Source organism: Musca vetustissima, unplaced genomic scaffold, assembly GCF_032173495.1.
Source record: "Musca vetustissima isolate MV318-11 ecotype Yass unplaced genomic scaffold, APGP_CSIRO_Mvet_v1 utg4996, whole genome shotgun sequence".
NCBI lineage: Eukaryota > Metazoa > Arthropoda > Insecta > Diptera > Muscidae > Musca > Musca vetustissima.
In genome coordinates this window covers 218815-243297 of record NW_026881007.1, presented here as the reverse complement: position 1 = coordinate 243297, position 24483 = coordinate 218815, and the positions used below count along the sequence as shown (strand labels likewise).

Genomic DNA, 24483 nt, shown 5'->3' with positions numbered 1-24483 from the left:
AATTATCAGTGATATTTTTGTATAAAATATTATCGGTGATATTTTTTCTTATAAAAAATATCAGTGATTTTCTTGTACAGCAAAAATTATCAGTGATATTTTAGCATAACCTTTTTTAAGTGATTATTTATACTCTTTCGAGTCGAGCTTGATGATCTAAATGTTGCAATGAAAAGGAAAGCCAGGAGAAGAACCTACGTACCCACCATTATGCGACGCGTTTCGCCGTTGGTTAAGCGGCTCATCAGGCATATTGGGCTATGTGGCTTTACAAAGGTCGTACGTTGATAACTTGTATTTATTCCGCCCTGATGCGAAACTTGCATATGCGAATTAAATTCAAATTTGTTAAAGTTCGACATTTGCCTTCATTCTAGGAAACCAACGGCGAAACGCGTCGCATAATGGTGGGTACGTAGGTTCTTCTCCTGGCTTTCCTTTTCATTGCAACATTTAGATCATCAAGCTCGACTCGAAAGAGTATAAATAATCACTTAAAATCACTTTTCAAATGATCACAAAAATGCAAATAACAAAAATTAATTTCAGCCGAGCACGGCTAGGGCTCGAACCTAGGTCCTCAGAGCAACACAGATGTTGCCAAGACCGCTTAACGTTCTGAGCCATCAACACTTCCAAAAACGGTTGCGCAAAAACATGTGTATACCAGGAAGCAATTGTAGGTGTGTGGATTAATTATCCATCGCTACAACAAAAATCTGCTTTGAAAAGGACTGTTCCTAGAATGAAGGCAAATGTCGAACTTTGACAAATTTGAATTTAATTCGCATATGCAAGTTTCGCATCAGGGCGGAATAAATACAAGTTATCAACGTACGACCTTTGTAAAGCCACATAGCCCAATATGCCTGATGAGCCGCTTAACCAACGGCGAAACGCGTCGCATAATGGTGGGTACGTAGGTTCTTCTCCTGGCTTTCCTTTTCATTGCAACATTTAGATCATCAAGCTCGACTCGAAAGAGTATAAATAATCACTTAAAATCACTTTTCAAATGATCACAAAAATTCAAATAACAAAAAATAACCTTTTTTTAATTTAAAAATATTGTCAGTGATATTTTTTCTATAAAAAAAATCAGTCATATTTTTTTAGAAAAAATTATCAGTTATGTTTTTGTATGAAAAATATCTGTTGTATTTTTTTCTATAAAAAAGTTATCTGTGATATTTTCTTTATAAATAAAAATTATCTGTGATATTTTTTTTATAAAAAATATTTTCTCTAAAAAAAATTATTAATATTTTTATATAAAAAAATATCTGTAATATTTTTGTATAAAAAATTGTGATCTGTGATGGTTTTTTATACAATGAAAAATTATCTGTGATAAAAAAATATCTGAAAAAATCATCAGTGATATTTTTTTAATGAAAAGGCATATTTTTTCAAAAAAAATTATCAGTGATATTTTTGTATAAAAATATTATCGGTGATATTTTTTCTTATAAAAATATTACCGGTGATATTATTTCTTATAAAAAATATCAGTGATTTTTTTTGTACAGCAAAAATTATCAGTGATATTTTAGCATAACCTTTTTTTAATTTAAAACCAGTAAGGAAAGTAGTAAAGTCGGACTGGGCCGACTATATGACACCCTTCACCACTTTGGGTATATTCAACATAGTCTCCTAACGGTCGTCGCCTTTTCCAAAGAACATTGACATGAAATTGTCATGTCAGTTACCTTAAATCGGACGAAAATATATATGGGAGCTATAACTAAAACTGAATCGATATTCACGAAACTTAACACACATTATTCTAGATTAAATTCAGTGCGCTGTAAAAAATTTCGTGCTAATCGAAAGATATTTAGGGACTTTGGTTCACCATTTACCTTAAATCGGACAAAACTATATAAGGGAGCTATATCTATATCTGAACCGATTTGCAGGAAACTTAGCACACATATTTCAAGACTTAATTTAGTACGATATGCCAAATTTCGTACAAATCGAAAGATTTTTAGGGACTTTGGCGCACCATTTACCATAAATCGAACGAAATTATATATGGGAGCTATATTTAAATCTGAACCGATTTTCTCGAAACTTGGCACACATCATTCTGGTCCTAATTCAGTACTGTATGCCAAATTTCGTGCAAATCGAAAGATATTTAGGGACTTTGGTGCACCATTTACCTTAAATCGGACGAAAATATATATGGGAGCTATATCTAAATCTGAACCGATTTTCACGAAACTTAACACACATGATTCTAGACTAAATTTAGTGCGCTATACAAAATTTCGTGCAAATCGAAAGATATTTAGAGACTTTGGCGCACCATTTACATAAAATCGGACAAAACTATATATGGGAGCTATATCTAAATCTGAATCGATTTTCACGAAACTTAGCACATATATTTCTAGACTTAATTTAGTACGCTATGCCAAATTTCGTACAAATCGAAAGATTTTTAGGTACTTTGGTGCACCATTTACCATAAATCGAACGAAATTATATATGGGAGCTATATCTAAATCTGAACCGATTTTTCCCAATTTCAATAGGGTTCGTCCTTGGGCCAAATAAATGAGCTGTGCCAAATTTCATCGAAATCGGATGATAAATGCGACCTGTACTTTGTTTACAATTTAACATCAATAGACGGACGGACATGCATAAATCGACTCAGAAAGTGATTCTATGCATATTCTCACAAGGGACCATGTGTCTATCTCGTTTCCTTTTGACTGTTACAAACATATGCACAAAGACATAATACCCTGTACCACACAGTGTGGTGAAGGGTATAAATATTGTCATTGTATTATGTTTTTTATTTATCAATAATATCACTGCTAAATAATTTTTATCTAAAAATATCTCTAATGCTGAGAATGTATTATTATTAATTATTTTAGAGAATATAGAAAAACTATCATTGCCGATTTTTTTTCTATAGAAAAATTGCCACTGCTGGATTTTTTTATAATAAAATTATCACCGAAATTTTTTTTCTATATAAAATATCATTGATGACTTTTTAAGAAAGTATCACTGCTTTCTAACTTCAACTTAATTTCTAAGATATTATTCCACTTTTTGATCCCCATTGTAAATCTTTCAAATAACAAAAACAATAATAACAATATCCTGAAATGACATTAATTATTCCACAACAAAAACATTACAAGGAATCATTCATATTATCCCAATAACCTCATCATCTGCACAAGCAGCAGCCGCAGCACCACCATTAAATTATTCATAGTGGCATCCCGACGCTCATTCTCACACACTTTGCCACTTTATGACACAATACTACAATCATCAACATCAAGTAGATGACGAGAGAGATGATGATTCTGATGATTGGTTAGAAGATATTTAAAGATAAGCAGATCCAACTGCGACAAATGCACACCAATGTCCTTAAAAACACAGCTGCAAAGCAGGGCGCGCATCAAATCGACGGGTTGCCTGCCGTCCATTTCAAGGATGCATGCTAACACTATTGTGTTAAAATAAACACAAGGAATACTTGTGTCCTTTGTTGTGTCATAAATATGTAAGTTGCTTGTTTTGTGTAAACACAGAAAACAAATTCCGTTTAATAGTTTTATGTGTTGCACACACATTTTTCTTGAACTTGTTCAAGGATTATAAAAATATGTTGGTGTAAAACTATTATGATATCGTAAAAGTTTTATAATCGGATTATTGGTCAATGTGTTAAAGGACATAAAAGTAATGGGCCTATAAATTTTTGATAATTAAAAATACCATTACAAATTAATTTAATTATGACAATAAGAATGTTGCGGGATGTGGGATTTTTTCTTCGAGACAAATGTATCACAGAAAAACATTTCCTATAAAAAATAATCACTGCCACCCGTTGGCTTCAGAGCTTCTAAATCGTTTAGCATATCAAACTGTAGTATTAGATAGTCTCATTTAAGCCCGTAGCTTGACAGGTCGTTTATCTTTGGTATCCAATACCTCTTTATGGATCTCCTTGCTCAGTTTTCCGCATCGTTTTCGTTGATCACTGAGTAGCAGAGCTCGTCTCCACGATCTCCCTTCAAAATCCATCTCTTTGATCGATGGATTCTCGCTGGAGTCTTCTTTGATTTAGGGGCTTTACTCAGTTGTCTCTTTTTATCAGACGACTAGAAGCTGTTTTCCGATTTTCATTTTCTAGACCATACAAAATACATCGTCAACGTAATTCATAAATAATCTCGGTTTCGTGGTCATCTTTTCTATAGAAGCGTCGAATAATTCTTCCATTACTATATCAGCTATGATCGGTGATCCTGATGAACCCATTCGAAGGCCGTTTGAACACCTCGTAATAAAATGCAAAATATATCATCCACGTACTTCGTTAATAATCTCAGTTTCGTCGTCATCTTTTCTATAGAAGCGTCCAATAATTCTTCAATTACTATATCAGCTATGATCGGTGAAGCTGGCGAACTCAATGAAAGTCATTTTTGTTGTTAATACACATACTTTTTATATCCAACGGCTCTATTTTTCTTTTTTGCGGATTTGGTATTCGTATAATATATATTCGGGAAAGCCAAGGTTAACCTTATGGGCATTTTTCTCCATATCATCCTGGCCATTTTCCGCTTTTGTGCACCATATAATTGTATCTTTCTTGTGATGAGCTTGGCAATATCCTCCTTTACTACTGCTGCTTCCTCCATCTTATCAGCCATTTCTCTACTCCGATATTCAGATACGGAAATGTCGGATTTATTACCGCCTGTCTTGGAAGATTGAGTCGAGATCTTTCCCGGTGATTCTTAAGTTCAGATCGAATTTTTTTTTGACTATTGTCTAAATGTGTACCATAAAAAACGCAATGAACTTTTTGTTGTTCCATATATTTCCAGGCATCCTCAAGGCAGGTGATTTTTTTCACTTCACAAACATGTTGATATTTTTATGAATATATTTCATCAGAAATAAAATTATTACCTCTTAATTTTCATTTTATTTCATTTAAAACTTTTCGCACGAATTTATTAAAAAAACATTTCTGACTTCTTTGAACTTTTCCAGAAAATTGTTCCAGAAAAATAAATCCGCATCCGTTTTCGAGTGCATTCCGGCAAAAATGTTGTTTTTTTGTCGTATTCCTCTTCTTGTTTTCTGTTGTTGTCATGTGGGGGATTTAGGATGAAGGAAAAAAACAATATTTTGACATTAACTTGAGGATGCAAAAGTCTCTCTCTCGTACGTCATTCAAGGCTATTTGGGGATATATGATGAGAGAGCAAAATGCATGAGAGCGTGAGAACAATTTATGTTTAAGTGTGAAAACATGCGCAAGTGGTATCCCCCACTTACGGCAAATGAGAGAGTGCCAACATAGAGTTTGACACATAAATCCCGGATACATTTATTGATTTTTCCCCCAACAGCCGGTTACAAGCGAGAGGAGCAGAAGAAGAATCAAGAAAATATGCAAGAATAAAAAGGGGGATTCAAAAATCCTGGAACAATAACAAAATGCAAAGCAACAGAGACCCAGTTATGATTAATGGGGTGCGAAATATTTTGGGATTTTCTGGGGAAGTAATCAAAAAGGATGGAGCAACAGCAGCAAAAGCAATAGAGATCCATTTAAAGGATATAAAGTCTGAAGGGAGAAACATATTTAGGAAATATGTTTAACCAACAAAAAAGTCCGCTTATTTACGATATTGTTTGAGGGGGTAATATTTTCTCCATTTTAAGGGAAACTTGGGAAGAAAAATTGGGACTAGTTTTTAATTAAATATGTAACCTATGGAGGGGACATATTTTTCATATTTTCTTTTAGGGAAAGGTTACATCCAAAGACCCAGGAACATATGTTTACCTTGACAAAATTACAAATGCTCATTCATATGTCCTGAAGGAGGAACGTATTTGGAATTTTAGGGGAACAACAATGCCTGTGGCTATGGCTCGTTTACTGTCCACGTATTCCGTTATAATCTTGGTTTCGTCGTCACATTTTTTATAGAAACGTTCAATAATTCGTCCATTGCTATATCAGATATGATCGGTGATACTGGTGTACCCATTGGAAATCCTTTTCGCTGTTCATACACCTTGTCTTGAAAATACAAAATATCTGGTGATTTGTATACAAAGAGTCAATATTTCCATAAACAAATCTTTTGGCATTCTTGTACTATCTTTTAGTAAATTCCACTTTTTCTCGCGCGTCTTCCTTGCTAATTTTTTTTCTGGAACTTCAATACGTAAAATGATTCCTTCGTCAAATGCTTTAAAATAACAATCTTGGTAAGGTCTTACATATGTGGAGCAATTATGCCGTTGGTTAACGGTCTTATTTTTGGTTTGAGCCGCATTTTTTAGCCAAGTGGCTGTATATCATTTAGGTCCATATCTCGGTATTTGAAGGACCTAGACAGTCTAGCTTATTTATCCATTAACGTTCTGTTAATCACATCCAAGGCCTCATGATAGATCTCTCAATGCGCTCTATTTTCGTCGATTACTGTTTAGCAAAACTCTATACAGTCGAGTTTTCTGGACACCGTCGAATAAGATGACGAGTGGTCCTGTTAGTGTCATTGTTATCATCTTAAGAAGATTTAGAGGCTTATTGCCTGTATTTTCTTCGATCTCTGCTTAGTAGAACTCATCTCTGTATAGCTTCCTGGATAACTTTGCATCTTCCTCTTATTGGTGAAGCCAGTCGATTTTTTCATTTGTGATTCTCTGACATTGTGGAAGATGCAAAAGCTGATGGCGCCTTATATTTTCGTCGATAACTCCTCGTTAGCAGAGCTCGTCTCTGTGTAGAGCTTGTTAGGTACGTTCGAATAAAATGAAGGATCCTTATCAGTGTTTGTTGTCATCTTCCTCTTATTGGTGAAGTTCGGTCGAATTTTTCTTTTTAGGATTACCAGACCTTTATGAAGAAGATTTAGATTATATTTTCGTCGATTACTGCTTAGCAGAGCTCGTCTTTGTGTATAGCTTCCTGTGTACCTCCGCATAAGATGACGGGCCGCCTTGTCAGGGTCAGTGCTGTCGTCTTCCTTTTTTTGGTAAAGTCCGGTGGTTCCTGTTTGGATTCTTAGACTTAATGGAAGATTGATATATTCTCGTGGAAATTTCCTTCAATTTAGTGTCCCGGTCTCAATTTTGCCTTTTAATGTCAGACAATGGTCCATGCTTCTGTATTTTGAAATTGGTAGCATAGTCTATTTTCGAACCCCGAAATCCATTTTGGGTTTTCCAGGATTTTATAAAAAATATTCAGAGGATTCAAATTACAATTTTAACTGTTTACCAATGATGGCGTGATGATGTTTATCGAGATGGGACATACCAAGATCTTGATACTCTTTCTGTAACTACAGTTTTACGATGAGGCATTTTTTTATTCTTTTAGTCTCCTTTGACTCAGTTTTATCCTTTGGCATCAGACAACGGTCCAGTCTTTTGTATTTTGAAGATCCCAGGCATCCAGCATAACCTATTTTCCAAATAGGCTAAGTTGAAATGGAATAGGATCCTTTGGTTCGGACATGTTCGGAAATGCCAAAATTTATTAAAATATATTGAAGTCAAACATTTCTGGTTCGTCATTTCCGAACCAGAAATGTTCCGAATCGGAAAGCGGTTGATTTTTTAATTGATTTTTGGAATATATAAAAATTTCCTGTTCCTAATTTTAAAAAATTTTAATTTTTATAATTTAAATAAAAATCCTTGTGTGTTTGCGGTATAGAACCCATCCTGCCAGCCAGCACGCGCCAATTTAAGCAACGTATTCAAAAAAAAAGTTTCCCTATTGTTGTTGATTTTTTTCTTATTCCAGAATTAGGGAAGATAACAAAAAGCCAACGAAAATTAACAAACAATAGGCATGGCAGGCAGTCATGGCAACAACAACAACAACAATAAAATACTTTTTTTGTTATGTGGTGGTGAACTGGTAAAAATTTAAACGCAGATTTGTTTCTGGGCGCAAAACAAAACGAGAATCTGAAAAAAAATTGGCAAAAATTCTGTTGATTCTCTCCCCCTTCTACCCTTTGCGAAGGGTGGAGGGGGTAACATTATTATGCCGGGTAGCATCAAAAGGGATTGAATCGGCGGCAGCAGTAGCGGTTGCATTAAAAAAACGCACACACATTACATGTACAAAAATATTCCGTGGCAGGGCAGACCAGGATAGCAAGAATTGTGTACACATTTGCTAAGCAACTCCAGTTACAACAACAACAAAAAAACAAATAGACAACAACCACATGAACTTTAAAAATAGCTAACGCTACACCAGCAAAGTAGAGTAGAGCTATAAAAAATTACAAAAAGGTCAGGGTATGTTTTTCTAAATGGCAAGGAGCGGCAGTCAAGTCAAACCAAAAAAATGGGGAGGAAATTGAGAACAGGAATTTTTTTAAATTTAAATAATTTTATTTTGTAATTTTTACCTACCTTTTTATTATTCCATAAATTGCCAAACAGGGATCCAAATAATAGGCTCCTTAAGTCCTTGACTTTGACAGGCGTTTTTTTGTCAACGACAATCTCTTGATGATAAGTGCTGAGCAAACAAGGAACACACCCTTTTTCTATGCAAGAAACACTTTTTTTAAAGGGAACACAATTTGTATTTTTTCACAATATTTAAGGAGATTTTTTCTTTTATTTCTTTTTTAATATTTAATTTAAAAATAAATATTTTTTTTATATTTTTTATTTCTATTTTTAAAAATATTTAATTTTTTCTCAACAGTTGGCCACTTTTTTCGCCACAGATTCTTAAATTTCCTTATATTTTGCAAAACAAAACGCACTCTCTCTCCAATTCACTCTCTTTCCCACTTCACCTCCTGCTCTCGCCTCTCAAAAATTCCTTTGAAATGGAAATCTCAGCAGCAGGCAATCAATTTTTTTTATTAACAACAAAAAAACACTAACACTTTGTTATTAAATTTTCTCCTCTTTATCACACACAAAATAACCTTATTAACTTATATTGTAAACAATTTCTTTTATATTTATTTATTATTATATATTTTGTGCATTATTGTTGTTTTTCTTTTCTACTCCCAAATACCTTATTTGTTTGGGGGTTTATTCTTCCATTTTTTGTTACCACCACCGTTTTGTTTTTTTTCGCGTTTGCCTTCGTTTATTTTCTGCCGTTAAATTGTTTTGGCATCGTAGAACTGAGAGTAACGACTGGCTAAAAGAAGTAGCTGCGTATTGTTTGTTTGCCAGCCAGTCAGCTCTGTTAATAACACAACAGAGCAGAGCGCCGACAGAGAGAGAGAGTCAAAGGCAGAGACAGAGAACGAAAGTTGGAGCACATCACTGTGCAATGAATAAACCATGTTTGGGCTAACAGCTCTGTTACTACTACACAACAGAGCAGCGACAGAGAGAGGGAGACGGAGGCAGAAGCAGCATAGCACTTTGCAATGAACAAACATGATTGGGTGACTGCGCGAGAGTTGGTGGAGTCTGTGTGTGTTTGTTGTTGCTTATGCCAAAACATAACAGTGTGTTGGGGCCAACACAGTGTGTTGGGGCCAAAGGCAGAGTGCGTGTGTTTGTTGTTGCTTGAGCATGCCTAGCATAATAGTGGGTGCCATCATTACACTATAATGGGAGCAGCATTGCAATTACCACACATTGTTTGCGCCAGGGAGGAGATATGTGTGTGTTTGTAATTGCTTAAGCATGAAATAACAGTATGCCTGGTGAGCAGCATTGCCAATGTTATTGGGAGGATTTGTATGACTGCGTCATTATATATAACATTGTTTACTAGTGAGACCGGCTCTTTTAGTTGAAGGCTAATGCAAAACAGGGCAGGGATGCCAACACAACAACATATTGAATTAAATTAACAGGAGAAGAGGTATGTACACGTAATGCATAGCAATTTAAATAAATAAAAATAAATAATTAAAAAAATTAAATAGTTAATAATATTGTTTAAAAGAAAAAAATACTAAAATTACAAAATACAAAAAAATAAGAAAATATAATTAAATAAAATAATAAATATAAAACAAAATAAAATTAAAAAAACTAAAAATAAAATTGAAAAATAAATAAAAAAATAATAAAATATAAAAATAATACATATTAAAAAAGTATAAAAAAATAAATAAAAAACCAAAAATAAAAAATATGGAAAGAGGAATATAAAAAATAATAAAATTAAAAATGTAATTAAATAAAAATTTAATTAAATAAAATAATAAATATAAAATATAATAAAATTAAAAAAATAAATAAAAAATTAAAAAAAAAATTAAATAAAATTTAAAAAATTATAAAAATGAGAAAATAAAAAAATAAAAAATAATTATATAAATAATAAAATATAAAATTATAAAAATAATATAATATATATAATATAAAATAAAAATAATATAATATAATATAAATAATACAAAAAAAACAATAAATGAGAATTGGCAACCCTACACATCTAATACCTTCTTAATATGAAGTTAACATCATGGAGCTGTGTTCAGTTAGCACAACTGTCATCATACTTTGTAGCAGTGGTAGAAAGAGAGAGAGAAGTGACAAAATGCAAACAGCTGCTTTGACAGATGACTAGTAGCTGCCAACTATACCGTTAACAGTTGTTAGTCCATGTAATGGGGGACAGAGAGAGAGGCATATTATCACTCTCCATTACTTTGTTTGTGTGGTAAGGTGAGGCATTCCCATTGGATTATTGGGCAAATACAGGGTGGCGCCAAAGAAAGGGGTTTTAAATTCATTTAGGAAATAAAATAAATAGTAATTAAAATAACCGAAAAAATGCAAAAATATAATAATTAAAAGAAGAAAAAAAAATAAAATATTAAATGATATAATAAAAAATAAATTAAAAATTAATATAAAAATATGTATTGTAAAGAAATATGCAAAAAATACAAATAATTATTAAAAGAAGAAAAAAAAAATAATAAATAAAAAATCATATTATAAAGAAATTAAATAAAAAAGTTAACAGAAATAAGAATATATATATTTATACAAAATTAAATTTATAAAATTTCCAAATACAAAAAGGAATGAAAAATTGAAAAAAATATTCAATTTTTGTTTTTTTAATTCAATAAATATTAAATTTTTAAAAATTAATAAGTAAAATTTTTTAAATTTCCAAAGGAAAAAAATATGTTAATCATTTATTTTGATTTTTTTGTTTTTGTATTCTCCTTTACCACACTTTTTTCATTCTCATCTCTCTTAGCCCGTTATTCTTTTTTTGTGAATATTGTGAGTGATGATTTTTTTTTGTTATTCAAAATTGTTCTTGTAAATATTAGTTGTTGAAAAATTGTGTCTTCAAAATGTTGTGGATTGTGTGGAAAAATTTGCTAGTGTTTGTAATATTATTAACAAATTTTGTGTTGATAGAAGTGAGTTGAGAATTTCTTAAAAAAAACATTTTTTTCAAATAAAAATATAAAATTTGAAAATTTTTGCAGTATTTATTTTTGGTGTCACCTGCTGAAGCCTTAGAAGTAACCCCCTTAAAAGAAGCTGTGAAGTCCGAACAAAAACATGTGCAGAATATTGAAAATGATGAAGGAGATTTTCAAAATATCCACAGGAATTTAAATGAGTATTCGAAGTCATCGATGGGGAATGAGGAGGATGGTTTCCAATTTCTGGTATCAGATGAAGGTATGTAAGAGTTCTGTGAATTTTATTTTGAAAGGGGGTTTTACTGAACTTTTTTGGGAAGGGGGTCCTGTGCATTTCAATGGCCGCCCATCTGTCTATTGCTATTTTGGATTATCCTTGGCTAGTTAATCTTCCTACCAAAAATCATCTATATTGGATTATTTTTTACCATAGCCCCCTTATAGCTGTAGCCTCAATTTTAGGTATTTTGAGAATTTCGCAAAAATATTTACAAGAGAAATTGCTGAAATTTGATATTGGGTAGTAAATCTTCGTACCAAAAATTATTTATATTGGTTCATTTTTTACCATAGCTCCCATATAAATATACCCTCGATTTGCGGTATTTTGCGGATTTCGAACACATTTTTTCTTAATTAATTAAATTAGGTATATGGGGTTCCCCTTTGTACCAAAAACCATCTAAATTGGTTAATTTTTTACCATAGCTCCCATATAACTGTATCCTCCGATTTGCGATATTTTGAGGATTTCGGTCACATATTTTCAACCGAAATTACTGAAATTTGTTATTTGGGGTTCTCATTGGGCAGCAAATCAGCCTACCAAAAATAATTAATATTGGTCCACTTTTAAGTATAGCTCCCATATAACCGAACCCTCACATTTTCGTTATTTTGAGGATTTCGGGCAGATTTTTTCAATAAAAATTGCTGATATTTAGTACATAGGGTTCTCCTTGAGTAGGAAATCAGCCTACCAAAAATAGTTAATATTGGTCCACTTTTAGGTATAGTCCCTATATAAACCTAACCTTCCGATTTTCAGATTTCGGACACATTTTTCAACCAAAATTGCAGAAATTTCATATATAGGGTTAGTTTTAGGTAAAAAATCTTCCTACCAAAAATTATCAATATTGGTACACTTTTAAGTATAGCCCCTACATAAATGTACCCTCGATTTTCGATATTTTGCGGATTTCGAGCACATTTTTTCAGCCGAAATTGCTATAATTTGGTATTTGGGGTTCTCATTGGGTAGCAAATCAGCCTACCAAAAATAATTAATATTGGTCCACTTTTAAGTATAGCTCCCATATAACTTTACCCCGGATTTGCAGAATTTGGCGGATTTCGAACACATTTGTCGACCAAAATTGCTGAAATTTGGTATATAGGGTTCTTCACGGATAGGAAATCTCCTTACCAAAAATTATCAATATCGGTTAATTTTTAGGTGTAGCCATCATATAACTGGAACCCCGATTTTTCGATATTTTCAGGATTTTGGACACATTTTTCAACCGAATTGGCTGAAATTTGGTATATAGGGTTATCGTTGGCTATTAAATCTCCATACCAAAAATTATCAATATCGGTCTACTTTTAAGTATAGCTACCTTATAAGGGTACCCCCGATTTTCGATATTTTGTGGATTTCGGGCACATCCGTTCAACCGAAATTGCTGAAATTTGATACACAGGGTTCTCCTTGGCTATTAAATCTCCTCACCAAAAATTATCGTTATTGGTCCACATTTAGGTATAGCCCCCATATAAGGGTACCCATCGATTTTCGATATTTTGAGGATTTCGAACATTTTTTATCAACTAAATTGACTCTAGTTCCATATTTCAGGTTCTCTTTTGGTTCCAAAGCTTCACACCAAAAATTATCAATATCGGTACACATTTTGGTATAACCCTCCTATACGGGATACGCCAATTTTCGATACTTTTAGCATTTCTATGTGGCTGTAATTTGTTATTCAAGGTCGTATATAGGTAAAGAACTTTTGCAGAGAATATTTTTTAATAAAAGTCCATGTTTCTACATAACCCCCATAGCCATCGTTCGAAGGTTCCGCAGTATTTTTCGGCAATTTTAAGGTCCTGAGCCTAATTTTCCAGCCAGAGTTTGGCATTTTGTTTTCTCCCAGGCGCAATTAACCCTGACAGAGCCTTCATATAAAAAGTTCCGATTGATTTTAGGTTTTTGGAAGGTATATCTCAGTAAAAAAAAGTTCGATCCGACCGAACTTATCGAAGTTTTTTAGTTGTTTTTATTTAATTTCTATTATTTTCTTATTCATTTTATTTCCAGCCTTTCCCTCTCCTGCACCCCAAATTCTAAGTTCCTCCAAAATTTTACAAAATTTCCATGCCGAAGATTTGTCGAATTTTCAAAGTTCCCTACCAAGGGCCCAAGATATTTTACACATAAAATCTATGGAACAAGACATCAGCTTCAACTGGCGCTCTGAGAATATTTCCGAGTGGAGGCATTTAAGTTATGGGCACAATAATTTTTATATTGGTCGGCGTTCCCAGGACCTGGTGGTGGTTAAAACGGATGCTAGACTTGAAAATCCCTCCTTTACCTCTGTAAATATTGACCTCCCCATTACAGCCCTGGAAATGTATAGCCACTGGAATTTTGCTAAACAAAGACCCGAAGGCCTGTTATTGGTCTCCTCAGGCCCGAATATTCTGTGGTATCGCAACTATCCGGAAATCCGCAATGAATTTGAGTTCTTCGGCAACTGGTCTTTGGATGCGGAAATTCGTCAAATGAAATATTTTTCCTATGAGTCCCAGGATTATTTAGTGGTCAGCTTTAATACTTCTGCCGTGGATGTTTATGAGTTCCACATCAAATCGAAGAGGGCAAAGGTGTTTCAAACTCTGCAATTCAAACCGCCATTGGGCGAAGTGGAATTATTGAAGACGAGTGGAGAAATTTTGCTAGTGATACCCCAAAGGAATCAGATTTTGATTTATGAAGCCCAAACCAGACCACAATTACAGTTCCGCAGCAAAGAGATCCTTGAGATACCGAATCTATATGCTCTGAGAGCCTTCAAGATTGCTGGCCAACCCTATATGTTTACGGCAGGTCACGAATCCCAAATTTTCAAATATCATCAAGGCCATTTCGAGACCCTTGTGGAATTGGATAACACCTTCGGCCTTGTGGACTCAGTTATGCCCATACCCGTCAACAGTCAAAGGGAGCACTTCATACTACTCATCAAACACCATGCCGAGAATCTCACTTCTCTTGATGCTCTCATTTGGAATGACATCACCTTTGACAGCAATCTGCCCTTCAACTGCCACCGCAACTCTGAAAAGCTCCCAGCTTCCCTGTGTGCCAAGGAGCTACAACTTCAGGGAGCCCTCCTACACTCTTCCACGGAAGAGAGAATTTCTCTGCTCTCACCTAACCCCAAGGGATCGGCTCAACTCTTCCATTTCAATTTTGAAATCCTCGAAGAAAATTTGGAATATTTGGAGCTCCTGGAATCCTTTGAGTTACTCAAGAACCTGGCCGAGGAAAGAGATAACCTAATCACCGAAGCCCATCAATTTCTCGAAACCCCCGAGGATATTCTCCTGCAGCAAATGAACAATGAAATCTCCTCCCTACAGACCCCTGAATTCCACTTCGAGGGAGAGGTAGACGAAATTTTCCTAAATGGCCACAAATGGTCCTCGGAGGATGACAATCTACAATTGGATTATCTCATAGAAACCCTGGAAGATCTGGAGCAACGTTTAAGTTCTCTTCGACCTCGACGGGAATTGGAGGATTCGATCATAGAAAATTTACACTTGGATTCATTGTGGGCGGAGGAATTAGAAATAGAACAGCTTAATGGCGAAGAATTTTTCATAAAGGACGGGATATTAAATTTCCCTGGCGAAGTGGAGGTTCAGCACTTGGAGGTCATGAAATCGGTGTGGAGCAAACATAAACGTCAATTGTCGGAGGATATGCACCTCGAAGGAGACTTGGAATTTGACTACATTAATGGCCTGAAATGGGATGAATTTAGCAAAAATTTGGTCATGAAGCATCAGGAACAGGAGCTGGAGGTACTGAAAGTGGAGGGGGTAAGTAACGTTAATTTTTTTCAGATACCTCTATGGACCCTACTTGCCTTAAATACAATCGAAATCTTTGTTTTTTTTTTCAGGTGACTCGCATTTGGGCGCCACTAATTTTTTGTGAGGTTAACAGTAGAGCCTTCCTTCTAATCATTTTAGGACTCCCTTCTAATGGAACAATTGGAATTCCTGCTTTTTCAGGTGACTCCCATTTGGGCGCCACTATTTTTTCCCCTTAGGGTTCCTAATACCGCCTTCTTTTGAAACGTTTTAAGAACCCCTTTCTGGTTTATTGTCGCCTAAAATGCCTCCCTCAGTTCCTCCGAAATTAGCTTTCCGATCCTCTCAAGACAAAGAGCCTTCTTCTTATCCACCTCCTCTTGTAGACCTCTATTCGATTCTCTTCCGATACTCAATTAAGGATTTCGCCCGGGTTGTACTCTGAAGTCTCCCTACACATTTTCCGCAAGAAGTTATGCAAAGACATCCTGGCGGCACAGCTTATCTTCTCAGATCTCTCTGATTATCCCTCAGATCCTCGCAGTACTTCTAGATAGAAGGCCTGGTCTCTAAGCTCACCTTGTGCAGGCTCTAGGGCATTTCAGAATGTTGTATAAACCCGCCGGGAAATACAGCTCCTTCACACAGGTCCTATATTGGATCCCTCCTTCGGCACAGGTACGATTGGTTGTTGTACAGACTCCCGTTTCTTCTGTGACGACTCCGGCTCCTCAGCCCGTCAGTACCAATGTTCCTGCCTCTTACATAGTCTAGGTAGATCTGTGACGACTCCGTGGCTCCTCGCCCGTCAGTACAAATGTCCCTGCCTCTTACATCGCCTAGGTAGATCTCCCAGTACTTCGTTCTCCTTACCTGACCCGTCAACTTGCCTTTATAGTCCCTCTGAACCTTCAGCCCACCTGTGTAGACTTCATAGCCGTTTCAGGAACTGCATTCCGACTATTTACCCGTCCACTGACCTCACGTTACTTCTGTACTGGGTCCTATATAGGCTAGGAAAGCCTGCCAGTGCATCGTTTCCTCTACCTCAACATTCAGCTTGCCTATTGAGACTCCCTGACCCTTCATCTTACCTCTGCACTCTCCTTAACCGTTCTAGGAACTTCATTCCGTCTATTTACCCATTCACTGACCTCTCGTTCCTTTTATATTCCCTTGGCTTTCTGGTCTCCCAGATTATCTATGTAGACCTCGCAGTATCCCGATTCATCTCCATGGTCCTTCATCTTGCCTATGTCGACTCCTTCGCGCTTTGGGCCTCCTATAAGGGTTATAGAAACCCTTATATTAACTTCATCCTCTTACTTACTTCATCCTCTCTATTTGGGTATTAAATCTCTTTTACCCTTCATTTCAGGAAGTTCGTGTGGAAAATGTTCTGCAAATCACTACCCTGAACTCTTTGGCCTTTCCCGATGATTATCTAGTGGCTCAGGGTCCGAGATCCTCCATTGTCAAGGCTGAAAAGTATTTCAATAACACCCTGACCGCGAATTCGGTGGATACAGATGGTTATATTAACGGGCAGAACCCTGTGGATGCCATTACCCTAATGCATGGTCAGGAATGGTTGGGATCACCGGTTTTTAATCAATTGGAGGTGTCGGAAATACTGGAGGTATGTGGAAAATAATATCAAATACATATTCTATGGAGATTTTAGCTTTCCCCCCTACAGCTCAATGGCACTGCCCATGGCCGTAATGTGGCAAATTTCCCCGCAAATCCTACCCTGGAGGAATCGAATGTCATTGAAGCGGATTGTGTTTTTAATGAGCTGGAGGTTAATGGGCCAATTGTCATCAAGGGTGATCTGGATGAGAGACCTTTGGGAGAGCTACTCACACAGATTTTGCAGAGACCTGAGGATCCCAATGAAGATGTTGTGGTGGAGGCTTCGAAGTCATTTTCCTTAATCAGGATGCCAATAGATTTTGAATTGGAAGAGAATCGAATTAATAATATCACCACGGAGAAATTTGTTACGGTGCATACGCCTCAGGTTTTGGAACTCAGCAACCTGGAAGGGTATGTCTACTTTTATAATCTCACGGTAAAAGGTCTCTACGATGGCCTAAGGATTGAAGATGTGGTTCGTGATGTCATCAGTTTAGATAAACCTTTGGATTTGAGTAGCACCCAACTGATATTTGAAGATCCCCTGCAGGCGGAATCCTTAATTGTATTGGATAAAATCAATGGTGTCAATATCAAGGATAGCCTGCAAAGCCTCCACGAAGATCTGATTGTGGAGACGGCGGAATTTGAGAATCTCCAGGCCACCACCGCTGAGTTTTCCGATGATATTATGGGTCCGGGGAAATTGAATAATATCGAGCTGCATGATTTCGTCAAGGAGCGGTCGTGGCATGAACCTTCGGTTCAGGGTAATCTCTTTCTTAATGAACTCCAGGCCCATCAGGGTCTGCAGGCGGATGAGCTGCATGGTATTAATGCGGAATATTTATTGGATTTCCTACAACGAATTGAAGAACTACCAGAAATGGTATTGAATGGTCAGATCCAAGTAGATCACATCACCGTGACCGGTGATGTCCAGGTTCATAAGTTGAATGGTCAGCAATTCGATGAGGATATACAAATGTCCGCAATATGGTTGAATCGGCCCAATCATTTGAACACCAAGCTAACCTTCAAGAATCCGGTGGATATTCAAGGTAACCTTGTGGTGAAGGGGAAATATCAAGGCCTACCGCTCAGGGAGTTTTTGGAGGATATGGTCTTACGAGACTCTAATACGACCAGGAATATTATCAACTCCCCCAAAAGTTTTATTAAACCCGTTTATGTGCTGGAGAATACCCAGGTTGAGGCCTTGAATGGTGTGCCCTTCACCAATATTGCCCTGAAGACCCAGGAGAACATTTTCCCCGGTTCCCTGAAAATCAAAGGCAAACTGATTACGCCTCACCTGGAGGTCCAGGGCCAGGTTAACGACTTGGATTTTGAAAATCTACAGGACGTTCTCTATTACGATGCCAAAGAAAACAATTTCATACTCAAAGGTCTCACGGAATTCGCTGAACCTCTCGAAGTACAAGATCTCACAGTCCTCGGAGACTTCATGGAGTTGCGCAACCTCAGCGATTTCTTTGAAAATCTGATTTATAAATCCCAACCCTGCCATTTGCAAGGTAAAAATAATTTCACCGGCAGGGTAGCAATTGTCCAGGGGGCATATATCGAACACCTGAACGATTTAAATCTCCCAAATCTATTTCAAAAACTTAGTTTTATACAAGGTCCGGAACCTTTGGTCATAACATCACCTCTGGTGTTTGAGGCTCCCACGCGGGCCAAACAGCTTTCCATACACAAATCTCTAAAAGCGGGGCAGCTCAGCAACTGTTCCCTGGCGGAATGGTTAAATGACACACTAAGGTTGGATCAGGATCAATATATACCACGTAAGGTTACCCATTCACTTCCGATTTTTTGTACATCCTTCGATTTCCTATCTCTCTCCACCTTTTTCAGATTATCTACACTTTGCCCCGGGTTCTTTGGACGGGAACTCCTTAAATGTTGCCTTCATTAATAACTTGGACTTGTCCCGTGTAATAACTCTCAATACCCCGCAGATTTTCAATGAATCGCTGCAGTTTTCGGAATTATACCTTCAGGATGGTTTTATAGAAGTAAATGGTTCGGTGAATGGCCTGGATTTGGAAGAGGAGTACAACAACACCCTGATGGTAAGTTATATATTAGAAAAGAAGAACCAGGGGGGAAGAAGTCGGGGTAATGGTAGAAGGATTTGTGTATACACAAACTGAGAAAGGGTCAGTTAATCCCTATTGAGGAACTGAGTATTCTGAGAATATCTTTAGGCGATCAGGAGAGCCAGTGAGCCTTACTTGTCTCTCAGCTTTTCTCCACAGACTTCCCGGCTTCACAGCTGTCCTGCTAGGACTCCTTAGCCTCAAGCCTTTCTCGTCAACATACTGCCTCAGAACTCTTCTGTATGGACCTCTTGATTTCTCACCGAACTGCAAGATAAAGTGTTGATGATCAGGAGAATCAGTGAATCAGGCCACTGAACCTCTATTACAAAGATGCAAAGTCATGGAGTCCGACAAACTGAAAGATCCCGGGAATCCGTGAGGACGATTTGGAGTTGCCTGTGAATCTCTGTTGACGATCGGAAAGGCCTGTGCTTTAGTTCAGACGAACTAAAGGGGTCTGGGAATCTTTCTAGAAAAAATGAACTCAGAGAGTATTTGTAGGGGATTTGAAGAGACACCGAGTTGATCGGGATGACTTGAAAAGTCAAGGAGTGGTGTGGTCTCTGCAGATGAATTGAAGGGAAGAGGGAATCGCTTTAGACTAACGGAAGAGGTTGTCGGGTTAATATAAGCAGAGTGAAGGGTCGATGATCCCTTATAATCGATTTGTGGACAAGCTGGTAGGATCTGAGAGGCTTTGAAAATGATCTGGAGGGATATAATGGGGAAACAACGAATCCAGGAAGGCCTGTCAGAAGCTAAGGAATCTCTTTAGATTAGCAAAACGAACAAACTGAAGTACCCAGGATAATTGAATTGAAGGTTCGATGAGAATCTATGGACGAACTTATGGCGTCATAGTGTTAATACAGACAAAATGAAGAGTCTAGAGGGCCTATATAGAGTGGAGTGAGTCCAGAAAGGTTTGCTGAAGGCCAAATGAATCTCTGTATATGAGCTGAGGGTTAACAAGCCTCGGCAGCCTATCTTAAGACTTCAGATAGTTTTTATTGTTGAACTGAAAGGATCAGGGTGGTTTACAGAAGAAATAAATGTCCAACAAGTCGATTCAGATTATTTGAAGGTTAATATCCGTGAACCAGAGAGTTTTTACAGGATCTCCGAGTCCTCGATGGCTTATAGAGTTTACACAGACAATCGAAGAGGCCAAGAAGTTTGTATTGACGGAGGACCAGTAATTGGAAACAATTTTTGAAAAAATGGCCCGGTAAACCTTAAAAGGACCAAGGATTCTCCACTAAATAGCCTAAAGAGCTAAGGAGACAAGCTGGAGGATAAGCGAGTCTTTAGCCTACAGCTTGAGTCTTGCAGAAACTCCTTTGTGCTACGAACTTGTATGTAAAAAATCATTGAATGTTCCGATGGCCACTCAACCAGTCGGCACAGTCTTCGTGGGCCTTTACTCGTGTTTCGAACTCATCTGTAAAGAATCTCTGTTCGTTCAGCTGGTCTCTCAACTAGAATTCCTGGTCCTTGTTCTTCAAGTTGATACTCAAAAATGTTCGCATACGTGTTTAGGAACCAGTTAGTCAATATCTCAGCTGATGTATATGGATTTCATAACCTTCATCTACCCTGCAAAGACTCTCTTAATCATAGTAGAACGACTGGCGCCTCAGTTCTTAAAGAACTTCGTTGTCTTCGACTTCAATATTGAGGTTCCAGTTGTCTTCATAGAGAAGCTAAGTACTTTTTGAGCTTCAGCTGACCTTTAAAAATCCCTGAGCCTTAATTTCATCTAATACTGCAGGTCCTGAACTTGAACCACGAATAAATATCAAGATTCATATTTTGTTTAATTATCAACCAGAAAACTGTGTTCTTTCATTCTCTTAAATTTCGCCCCTCTCCCTAATAGTCTCTCACATCGTCCATAGAACTGCTATAGTTTTTCCCTCAATTCGTCTATTACCTGGCTCTTGAGCTTCCCAGGCCTTCATACAGAACTCAGGTTTAAAATAATGACAAATTTCTAATTTTTATTTCAATCCTTTCTTCCCTTTTGCAGATCTATGGCGGCCAACACATAACCACACCCCTAACAATACAATCCATCAGGGTCCTTAAAGATCTGCTGATTTTGGGTACGGTTAATGGCAATAAAAATCTCAGTGATGTTGCCACCTTGCAGGAGGATTTGGTATTAAAGTCGCCCATCTATTTCCATTCCCTCTACAGCCCTCAAGTGATAACCGATGATTTGGTTACCGGCATCGATTTAGATAAATGGTTCAAGACTACGGTGAAGGCCCATTCGCTAGAAAAACAAATTGTAAGCGGAAATTGGTCAGCCAGAAGTTTGACGGTAAAGCAAGACCCCAATGAATTTCAATATTCGGCATTTGGAGGTTATGATCCCTGGACTTATGAACAGTTTATGAGATATCGACGGCAATTGGGCGCCAAGGGAGTAATGGAGGAAAATGAGAAGGAGGAAATTTGTGAAATGTTGAGGCAGATGTGGCTACAAATCGAACTGAAAACTGTGCGCATAAAATATGTCGAGGAGAGTTTCTTTATGGAGGTGGATAGCTTGAGAATTTTGGAAAATGTCAGTGGATCGCATAGGAAATTTTTCCAAATGCCTCACAATGGAGATGATTATTTGTTGCTAAATGAAGAGTGTAAATCGCGTATTTATCAATGGATGCCCGAGGAACGGCGTTTTAAATATCTCCATTCCTATGATTCGGGTCCGATTGCAGAGGTCATGGTCTTGCCAAATCCAAATTCTACAGAGTTGCAATTCATTACGAATTATGAGAGCACTGAACCCATGAATTGTTCGCTGAGTAAGGGTATAACCGTGTGGAATTCGCGGGATAATGAAACCTCACCGGAGAGGTTTTATTTCGAAGATGTTTGGGATATCCAGAGAAGTAACAATTCTGGGATCTCGATTCTGGTTTTAAATCGCGATGTGGTAAGGGAATTGGATTTGGCCACCTTTGAGACCATTAGGAAATGGAAGGTACAATTTAAGGAACGCGTGCCGAATAAAAATTACAGGTTCGTGAAATTATCAACCAGATGCCCATGTCTTTTGGTCACAAATGGCATGGAAATTGTCCCATTGACGGAAATTAAAAGAAAGTCGAAAATTAAAAAGGATATTGGGGAGAATGAGGAGGAGAATAGTTCGGAAGACGATGATGAACCATCCTATGTACAAATCCCCTCCACCTTGGAGCTATTTGAATACGAAAGCATTTCTCTATTGAAACCCAATGAATCTGTGACAAATATCCTGCGATTCTCCGATTTTCCATGGGTTCTGCAACGCATGCTCTTGGATTTGAGCACCAAATTAAATCAACAGATCAACATCACCCAGTTGAGCATACCCGAATCGGATCTCTTTGATGAGTATTTGATACCAGATTTTATTGGCATCATGGAGGAACTGGAACACCAGCAGATCTACGATAAGGATCTCTTGAATATCACCTTTAGCAACATATCCCTACCTGAAACTCCGGGTCAGGTTCTAACTGCCCAGGTCATACAAATTGTATGGCCTTTTGCCGAAGATCTGCAGGCTATGCAGAGCCAAATGAATCAAACCCATAACCTCACGGAGTATGAAGACATCAAAAATTCCCTGGCCATATTTATATCCTCGATTCTACAGGAGAGCAATAAAAATACCTCTGGGGATCACTCCGAAGATCTCTTTAAAACCATACAAAATATTCGAAAATTCGATAAAATACTACACAACTTCTTAACAGTCCTCAAAAACACCACCCACTCCGAACAGGAAGCCGATAAAATGCTCTACTCCGCCACAACACATCGCGAAAGAATCTTCACCAACATACCCCTGCTAGGCAATCAAAAAATACCCCGCTCTCCCGAACTAATTTCCCTGCAAGTGGGTAGCATAAATAACTCCCGTCCCCTCTTGGCCTTAACGAAAATCTCCTCCGCCACCCTAATACCGGGACAAGATTCCGCCATATATTTATATGAACAAGATTTTCAGGAGACACCCTTGCAGATCATAAATGCTCAGGATCCACACTCCTTAATACAATTTCGCCTGAAGCAGGAAACTCTTCTCCTGTTCATCGAAAATTGTTGTGAAATTCAAGTGTGGCGTTATCATGGTACTCAGGGTTTCGTATTATTTGCGAAATTCTCCGAGGAGAAGGAAATCGAACAAATTGCCACAATTAAACTTCCGAGCGCAGAACGAGAGGAGAAATATTATTTGGTAATGTTGACGGGAAATAAATTGAAATTTCATGAAATTGTCGTGGAGGGTATAACACAAACTCCGCCACCCTTACCATGTCCATGAGGTGCTGGCGGATTTTTTGTAAAGGAAAAAGGAATACGAATTCCGAACCTCTGTAAATAAAAAATGTAAAATTTTTGTAAATATAAAATTATTTGTTGTTTCATTTTTAGAGTAAAAAACCAGGGATTTTGAATCTCAGTAAGTCTCTACCTCTCTGAAGCTCTAACAGTATCAGAGATTTTAAATATGCGGTCTAACATAGGTGAGCTGAAGTTCTGAGAGCTTCAAAAGCTGAGCGACCAGTCATGCGAAATATCCGACACTTCAGCTCAACATACACTTCGCGTCAAATGGCTCCCGAACATCTATACAAACTAGCTGACCCTTCAGCTCATCATACTTCATCCGCATTTCTTCTCTGGTACATCAGTTTAAATATTCAGACATCCTGACACCTCAGCTCTTTTATATAGGTCCGATGAAAATGTATATAGCCTCTCCTCTATGGTATAAGTAGACCTTCACATTAACTAGACAGACAACTCAGCTACTTTGTATAGCATAGCAGACCCCTAAGCTGTATCCTCGCTTAACCCACAGCTCACATTCAAAGACACACTGACTCCTCAACATACCTTTAACAGAAAACTAATTTGTATAGGTTCCCTGACAACTCAGCTCATCTCATCTCACCTGACCCCTCAACCTGATTTGTACAGGCACAATGACCAAACAGCTCATATAAAATGACATTCTGACCCTCCGCAGAGACGCTGACCCCTCAAATCATCTGTGTAGACACGATGAGCCAACATCTTCGTTACTGAAACGCTTGCTGACTCCTCAGTTTCTCTGTACAGCCACTCCGACCCCTTAGCTCATCCATACCGCAACGCTGATCCCTTACCTC

At 37.2% G+C, this 24483-nt stretch overlaps 1 protein-coding gene across 1 annotated transcript; it reads left to right on the top strand.

Moving 5' to 3' along the window:
* Nucleotides 1–11489: 11489 nt before the first annotated feature.
* On the top strand, nt 11490–23633 carry LOC133327068 (uncharacterized; the record flags this gene model as incomplete). The annotated part of the gene is made up of 6 exons (XM_061535645.1): nt 11490–11688; nt 13756–15548; nt 16921–17181; nt 17242–18991; nt 19062–19279; nt 21339–23633. Coding segments are annotated over 6 exons (6516 nt in total), but the record flags the coding sequence as incomplete, so codon positions are not given.
* Between the last annotated feature and the right edge of the window lie 850 nt (nt 23634–24483).